Source organism: Dufourea novaeangliae, unplaced genomic scaffold (genome assembly GCF_001272555.1).
Source record: "Dufourea novaeangliae isolate 0120121106 unplaced genomic scaffold, ASM127255v1 scaffold98, whole genome shotgun sequence".
In the NCBI taxonomy this organism is placed as follows: domain Eukaryota; kingdom Metazoa; phylum Arthropoda; class Insecta; order Hymenoptera; family Halictidae; genus Dufourea; species Dufourea novaeangliae.
In genome coordinates this window covers 155572-164795 of record NW_015373981.1, presented here as the reverse complement: position 1 = coordinate 164795, position 9224 = coordinate 155572, and the positions used below count along the sequence as shown (strand labels likewise).

General features: G+C 37.8%; 1 protein-coding gene across 2 annotated transcripts in view; it reads left to right on the top strand.

Moving 5' to 3' along the window:
• The window catches only part of LOC107187118 (V-type proton ATPase 116 kDa subunit a), a 189621-nt gene that overhangs the window by 109339 nt on the left and 71058 nt on the right, over window positions 1–9224 (top strand). Inside the window, exon 1 of one of the 2 annotated variants that reach the window (XM_015575126.1) lies at window positions 6263–6462. The exons of the other annotated variant lie outside the window; for it this stretch is intronic. Within the exon in view, the coding sequence (XP_015430612.1) occupies window positions 6395–6462 (68 nt within the window). The 5' untranslated portion in view covers window positions 6263–6394. Of the gene's footprint in view, window positions 1–6262; window positions 6463–9224 lie in introns of those variants that run through there. 2 annotated transcript variants of the gene reach the window in all.

The following is a 9224-nucleotide window of genomic DNA, read 5'->3' as shown; positions in this document are numbered from 1 at the left end:
TTTCTAAAATTCTAATTCTTTCAATTAAAATGTGTTTATTGGTGTTTATACGGACCAGACCACCCTGTAGGGAAGTCTACCCGTGAGTTCTATACCAGTGAAAAGTGCATTTGTGCAATTGTCGAGGCAGAAGTTGGATTCTACGAAATCGAATGTCTCTCTCGTGTATCGCGTATACATACACGGTTCCCGTTGATTGTGTGAGCGCACGGACACAGCACACGGGCCACGGAGTCTCCCCCCTTAAAATCGATGTAAATAAGAAATAAGACAAAAATTCGAATATTTTATTAAACTCTCTTCATGAAATCGAACAACTTTTGTATGAAACATTTTTTCATATTTTCAATAATTGTAGAAATAGTAGCCTATACAGTTAAAGAGGACATGTTGTACGTTCGCGACACCGTATGTATTCCGTCCTAGGTATGCGGGGTGACAGAGTGGGATGTGCGCATGTGTATGAGAAATACGTGTGAGCGAGGGGCATTCCTAAGATGCATCTATCGAGTGGGTACTGTACTTAGAAATTAGTGATACTTGCCTAATTTATTCGGATTATTTTAATTTAGCCGTAACTCAAATCATATCTCCAGTCCGTAAACCAGTGTTTTTTTTTCCAAAATTAGATATAATCCTGTTGGGTAATATATCTGAGGTTACTCTGTGATTAATAAGTACGATAGATTTCATTCGAACGATTAATTATACACGTGAACGAAATATAGTGAATAGAGAATAATGAATGCATGCGTATCTTGCGCAGTGAGTAGTTAACTAACTAAATATATTGCGCGTACGCTGGTGACTATTGCTGTGTGGCACCCTCAGACCGCGAATAATAATCCTGTTACAATCCCTTCACTATATTATTCGTCTGTCAGGATTACTCCAAGTCTCCTTTCCTCGAGCAAGTTTCTGCCCAATGCTTTCGTGAATGAATCGGCTAGGTTCTTCGTCGTCGGGACATATTTTAGTGAGACCTCGTTTCTGTCTATCAATTCTCGCACGTAGTGGTAGCAATATCTGTGTGCTTGACACTTAGATCTTTCTATGCGGTTTTTGTGCAAAGTCGATTGCCGATCGATTATCGTATCAAATTGTTTATAGTATCTTGACCCATTCGGTCAAACTCAATTCCTCGACGAATGCTTTTGTCCAAGCCGTTTCCTTTGCAGCAGTCAACATGGCTATGTACTCCGCTTCCATCGTAGATATTGAAATACACTTTTGTTACGAGACTTTCCAATCTACAACGTTCCCTCCAATGCTGACTGCCGTTTCACTGAACGAGTGCCTGTCGTCAAGGTCTCCTGCCCAATCTGCGTCTGTCCACAATTCTATAATCGGTGTGGACCTTTTGTACTTGAGTCTAAATTTAGATGTTTAACACAGGTATCTTAATATTCTCTTCGCTTCCGTCCAATGCGTCCTTCCGGGATTGAATGAAAACTGCAACAACTTTAGAACAGCTTAGGCTATGTCCGGCCTTGTGTTCTGTGCTATATACATTAACAGCTTTGCCACATCTGTAACGAGACAGTGTTCTTTGCTTAACTTTATTCCTGGCTCGAGTGGAATATGCGATGGTCGACAATCTGACATACCGTACGATTTTAGCAGAGATCGAATGTATGCTCCCTGATTTAAGACTATTTCGTCATCTGTTTAGTGCATGCCGATTCCCCCCTAAAAAACGATGTCCTTACCAAATCTGGACTTTCGTATTGCTTGCCAATTTTTGCAGTGATCGCGTTTAGCATTCCCTCATCCTTTGAAAATATTAAAATATCATCTACGTATACAACTAGGAATGTGTGGTACTCCAAACGGTATACGCATCCTGAAGCAGATAGCCGCCCGAGTCCAATCTTCGTAAAGTATCTGTCTAGAACGTCGTTCCAATTATGACCGCGCTGCTTCAGACCATAGATTCGTCGTCTAAGCCAAACTATCCTTGTTCCCTTACTTTCACCTAACGTTTGCAACCTCATGTAGATCTCTTCCTTGAGATTTCCGTTTAGGTATGCAAATTTTATGTCAATGTGGCGGCTTTTTCATCCGAAATTTAATGACAGTGCTAGCAGGTCTGGGTTAGGTTCACCACTCCAAATCTGACAACTGGAGCATACGTTTCATCGTAGTCAACCCCTACCTTCTGTCCGAAGGGGTTCTGTACCAGCTTTGTTTTATATCGCGCGACGTGGCCTTTCTCATCACTAAAGTCTTAATCTTAAATACCCACTTGCTCCCTATACATGTTTTGCTGGGTGGTGCCGATGCGGCCTTCCAGATCTGTAGCCGTTCCAGGTTCTCGATTTCTTCCTGCATTGCATCCTCCCAATTTTTCGCGTGGAGTGATGATAAAGCTTCCCACAAGCTCTGGGGTTCTTCAATTTCCGTGAGGTTTAACCCTACCATTTCTTTAGGTTTCCCTTTTCGTCCATAGGGTTTTCTAGGAATTTTTTTCGATTTTCCGGGTTTCCTCTTATGAACGATTAATTATACACGTGAAAAAAATATAGTGAATAAAGAATAATGAATACACGCGTTCCTTGTGCAATAAGTAGTTAACTAACTACATAGCTTGCGCGCATGTTGTCAACTACTACTGCGTGGCGCCCTCAGACCGCAGATAATAACCCTGTTACAAATCCAAATAAGGTCATGTTTAGTCTATCTTTGCTGGGGATAATTTTGTAAATTTCTTAGGTATGCTTAAGTAAATGGACTGATCGCGAGGCATTACTATACTAACAAAATTTCACTTTTATTTGAAGCAATTAAAATGTCTGAAGCTGTCCCTTACAAGCAACACAAATCCGTCGTACAGTCCCCTTCTTGAAATTATTTATATACTTTCATTCCTTTTTATGTTACCTAACTTTTGCAGAATAAGTCTCTTTGTAGATTAAAATGATTCACCCTATCACGGAAATATGTCATAGTGACCTTCGAACATATTTTAATTATTAAGTATTTAAATCTAACGTACAATTCTCCAGAAGTTGATTTTTCAGATAATCTATCAAATAAGCATTGATGCGCTTATAACACTCACATTTCTTCTTTTCTAGAAGTAAAACATCTAAATATTAACACCTTTAATATAAGGTAGAAATGTTTGGTAATTCATTATTGAAAGAAAAATAATAACTGATTAAAGATATCTTATATTTATATTCAATGTTGTTATCATTACGCAAAACAGTGCTTGCCATTTCTGGTTAGCGTTATATTCAGGAAAGATTGTTTACCGGATGAAATTTTATAGATTTCGAAATATTTTTTTTTTCAGTGAAAACATATTTTTTGTAATGTATGATTATAAAAGACAGGCATCCATTTATAATAAATATTAAGCTATGCACTACTTATGTGTCAATATGTTCAGCACATAAGTTTTAACTATTGTCGTTCAAGAGTTTTACACATATGTAAAAATTATTCTTACTGGACCTGGTGTTCTAGCGATCATAACAAATGTCTCACAGTACATTTCACTTCGTATTTATTTTTGTAATAATAAAATGTTTGAGAGTTCATTTAAGATTATATCCACTTGTAACTCAGTATCCTTACAATCGACGTATTGATAAATATTCTTCGGTATATTGTTCAGTTTACCAGACTTGTTTTAACACATTTAATAGTTATATTCAATAACGGACAGTGAAAATCAACTGATGAAATTTGCTCATCATTATCCCTACGCTTGGACGACGGCATTAAAAAGCATGAACTATCTTTATAGCCTGACAGTATGAGTCTGAAACTACGTCACATAGACACAAGAAGTTACGTCACATACCGCGGAGGCATATGGTCTTTAATTGTCATGCACTATGTCTGTATCCTGTATTTAGCGGTGGGTCCGCGTATAGACTATGTAGTTCCAACATGTTCAGACTTGTTGAACACGAGAAGTTCGAACTCCTGAAAAAATTAAACCACAACATCATTCGGACTGTTTTCAATAATACATCATTTGAATCGCACTATTACACATGAGTAAAAATTGTTCAGTTACGTCGGATTTTCAACTAATTTTCAACGGGAGGATCTTCTCAATTTATTCATAACACTTTTATGAAAATACTTTGAAAAGAATAAAAGTATAAATATTCATTTGTGCGTGATTCATTTTATTGATTTACACCATAGGCCAAGAGTCGGCCGTCACGTCGGTGTCGATGGTCTTCGGGACTGCGAAACAAGGAGAGATAACCGAGCTCGAGCCTTGGGCTGCTCAGTCCACCAGGGCAGCTTGGGACGTTTGAATTGTACGAACGCCACGCTAGGTTCGTTCTTCTTGTTAAGAGTTCGAATAGTAGGATAACTTTTCTAAACCTAAACATTCTCGAAGAAACCGATTTGTCAGGATAGTCAGTTTATAATCGTTAATAACTTAGAATAATGGGTGAGAACCTTATTAATGTGGACGTAGTTTCAACAGCTGGGGAATAGAGTCATCACCTAATTGTCTGTCGTTTTCAAATCACACACTTATTGATGTTTTCTTACTGGTCCCTGACATGTTCTGCCAAATTTCAAGACTGATGGCAGTTCTAATTTGAGTTGTGTGGAAACTCTCTTATAGTTGGTGAGCAGTATTATAGCGAATTCATAAAGTTTACTTTCTGATGGTCGATATCTGTTGATCTGACAAAATTAACAAAGATGAGAATACGGTCCTTTTTCGTAAAAGCAACCCAATACATGGAAATATTTAACTCGTTCACTACTGCCATATTATTTCGAAAACGTTCGTCACAGGCGACGCTAGTTCTCGATCATTCTATTCAGTACTGTTGGAATTTTTCGTCCATATTTATTCATGTTTCAGTAACATTTACAAAGGGTATAACAGGATAAGAGGGTCAAACGGCAAACGTGCCCTCAGACCATTTAGACTTATGACATACCATTCGATAGCTTGTCAAGAAACAACAATCTGTGTCAAGTTTTAACCCTGTAACTGGATCAGGAGGGTAGTAATAGGAGATGTTCGGATTATCGAATTTCCCCTATTTTTGCTGTTTAATGACTCGCTAAAATTCTCTAAAAAAATCTGATAGATAGTATTCACGAAGGCAAGTTTTAGGGAATTTTTTGTGATTCTTTAGCGTTTTTGACTTTTCACATGTAGGATACTCAACTAAAAAGTTGCAAAAAATTCCCAGAATTTTTGTACATCATTAAATAGAGAAAATAGAGGAAAAACCGAAAATCCGCATTTTCCCTATTACCACCCACCTGGACGAGATAGGGGGTTGAAACATGGCACAGACTGTCTTTTCTTGACAAGCTGTCGAATGATATATCACAAGTTCAAATCAATCTAAGGGCACTATGGACCTCTTTATCCTGCTATACCTGCCCCTTAAAAAAAGGAAAGAATCAAAGTTCGTGGGAATGTAATTCGCCGAAAACAGTCGCGATGTCAATGAATTTGCAAAATTATTTTCCTCGAAAGTACAGCCGTACTTACAAAAATGTTATTCTAGATTTCCCACATATCATTTGCGTGTAGTTTTACATTGTTCATCATAGCACAAGTTTTTCCGCGTTTTATATCTCGAATATACATAAAAGAATCCCTTATAGCCGACCAGTAAGAACTACAAAGCATTGTATGCATATATGAAGATCATTTCAATCCGAAGCAAAAAAAGAAAGAACCAATTTTTGAAAAGTGAGTGTTCTTTCAATTGAAATAGTCTTGTAAACAAGTATCCATGCATTACAACATTGCAAATTAAAATGTTTTCATTTAAAAAAAAAAAAAAAAACAAGGACATTCAAAACTCTGTGAAATAACTGTGCTTAAAAAATATCCCTTATTAAAAGAAATACTTTTTAAAAAGTAAATAGATGTACAGTGATGTCCGCGTATATGTCCGCGATCCTGTCCGTTTGGCTCTGAAGAGCCAAGTTGGACAGCACTGTTCTACACCATTCTCCACTCTATCTATTCTGTTTTACTCGCACTGCCTACGTCTCGCTCCTACCCGTGACGCACGCATGGCTGAGTGAGTGAGACTCAAATAGTGTCGACCAATTCTCGGAAATTCATCTCTCCGCATATATGTCCAGGCGGTCGCTCCATCGGTTGGACATATACGCGGACATTACTGTACATAGTGTTTGTTCAGTCCCTGATTCCTGTTACTTTATGAGAATTTGTCTATTTAAAAATACTATAGATTTTATGATATGAATCATTAAAGATATCTTGGATCAGATCTCTGCGTACATTAAACGCAAGGGATTTATATAATACAACAACAGAATGGCATTGGAGCATTGTGGTGATGTCTAGTGTGCTAATGTGATTGTGTCTTGTCTGTTGTGTCGTTAGCAAGAGCACGCAGGCTTGAATCCCACCGAATCCATGACACGTGCATTGATTAGTGACGATAATATCGCCCGCCAGTCTGCCCTTGGTCCTGTCCAGCTGGGGTATGTACTCCATGACTACTTAATCCTTCCCATACTTTATTGTATCCTGCATTCTTTACATTGAAATAACTTTATTATCAGTCCTAATAACTACATTTTCAGCAACTCCAGTGATTTTTAGCAAAATTTCATACTTTGTCTTCTTCATTTTTTCTTACTTGATTCTGTTACGGACGGGTAAATATGTTACTCGATTCTAATATATTACGGAAACTACATAATTTATTTCTGTATAAAAAACAAATACACTTTATGTACGTCACTTACCGTGTGAATACAATTACTCATACCAAATAGCTTAGTAATGGGTTTCACTTATAGCCATGTGAAAGCGTGAGATTCCAAAAGAAAAACATTAGAAATTATAATTCATAGTGTAGAAAAACATTTAATAATAATCATTTTTGCAGGTTGTACAGTTCATAAAAGATCACGTATTGTAGGTTTATATTCGCGACGACTAAGATTCATTGAAAGGTTTTAATGTACCACGAAATAATTCGTTTAATTAAACGACACATTACAAAGTTCAATTTTATGTTTCGTTTATATTCTTAAATGACTGCTATTCCTTCCAATTATTCTTTACGCCAATTATTACTTACACCATGTAGCTTTAATTATGTGGCTATACCGTTAAAAAAGTTTGATTTCGTTTCGTGAGACTAGGATGCCACGGCAATCTTACACATTATACTTGAAGCTGAGTTGGTAACCATTAACAATAGATTCTCTGTGAAAACAAAGAAAAATTATGAGACAGAATTAGCGTCGCAATTTTCATAACAACTAAGAGACAGACCGGGGGAAGTTGAGCCGCTATAAACTGTTCATTCCTAATATACAACAATGTTCGATAATTGATTTTACAAATGTGGAAATAATTTTAATTGATTTAATACACAGCCACTAGAACAGATAACAAGTTCGTAAGTACTGTTGAACAGACGAAACGTTACAAACGTGAAATATAGTCTGTCGCACAAGAGCGTGTTTACTGTATCATCGTGAAAATTAATTTACGTGTAAGAAGCTATACACCGATCGACAGTACTTATAAAAAGTTACTACGTATTTACATAATTTTTGGTCCAATTTTCTCTGTTGCTGATTATGGCTTGGCAAGGTTTTGGAATTTTTTATTATACTCATTTTTCGACGCATGTTCCCGGCAACGATCTCCATATCTTCCGAATATGATGGATTTGTGAGTTTTCAGTTTAAAACACATTTTTCTCGAAGCTTCTGTTTCGTTATAGGCCACACATTTTCGATGAGATTTGCATCTGGAGATTAAGATTCCATGTTGTTCCAATCATATCGATATGTTCGCGAGCCCATGCCGGACGATTTTCAATGTGCTGCTTTGAAATTAACGGTTGTTTAATTCGTGCTACGCTATGCGAAACCAGATCTCGAAGATCGTTGACGCACTTCATTTCCTTCTACCGTTATACCCATTTTTTAACAAACTCTGTAGACTTATGCAGATATTTAGCGGCACTTACAAAACTCATTTTTGGATCTTTTGTGTGCGAACACAGGAAGATTATTTCAAACCGCTTAGCATTAGTTAGTAGTAACCGCTAGTACACAGCACAGAAAAGATCCTATTCCTGAATGACACAGTGACACAAATGAAACTTTAGACATACGTGTACTAGGGAGAACTGTAATGATATACATCTAACTTATTTCCGGTGTTATTGAAAGTAAGCAAAGTGACTGATAAGAATTTATATGGTCTCAAGACGTGCATCTGGTGATGAGAAAAAAAGGTCCCTTCAAAGTCGTCTTGAAGGTTATTTAAAGGTCGTTAACATGTTTTTGCATATTACATTTCCACATTATTATAGTGTTAGATCATTTCTCGATTCCCGATTAAAATTAATTGGTACAAATGTTCCTATTCGTTCCTATATCCCTATACCAATCCGTTAGGCCCGTTACAGTCGAGCGGAGCGTTCGCGCTGCGCGCGCGGAGTAAATTACTTACACTGTACTTAAGTGTGGTAGTGGTCACAATTCACCGGATGGTCCGCACGCAGGGGAGCCAATCTCGTGGTCCTTACCATGGATGTAGATACGGAAATGTTAATACAAGAAATATATTCCAGACACAATTTATGGAATGCTTCACGCGAAGATTATAAAAATCGCGATTTACGAATTTAGTTCGTAGGATAAAGTTTGTTCCCAATTAATAGTGTCCAGCAATGACACTATGGATTTGGAATTTAAAAGAAAATATGGTAAGTTCTTGAGTCAATAAATTTATTGGAAACATTTGGTTAAATATACATATATCTAATGAGTCTTTGAATCTTGAACTTTACCGATGGTTACTGTTTGAGAATCTGGCGTCAGTTCATCGGCCGCGTCGCACCGGGGCAGCACCTCCTGGGCGCACGCACTCACGCTGCATGGCAACACTACCGGCGTCCGTGCATGCAGACCCTGTAGGCAATGATAGCAGAATCGTAGGATTTCCGCGCGAGCGCATACCCTCTCCATGCCTCCCGTGGGTATTCTACGCAACATATTCTAACCTGGCCGTGTGAGCTCTGCAGCCACTACGTCCTCCTCGGCGACTCACCAACACAAGCGTTTTCTACCTCTGTCCGTCCGTGTGCGCTCTACTTCGGGTGTTCTCGGCAAAAGTCCTACGTCACGCGTTTACGACGCGACGGCCGAGTGGCCCAAGCTAAGTAAAAAATCCCAAATCCCAAGCAACCTATTTTTTTTTTTTTTTTTTTTTTTTT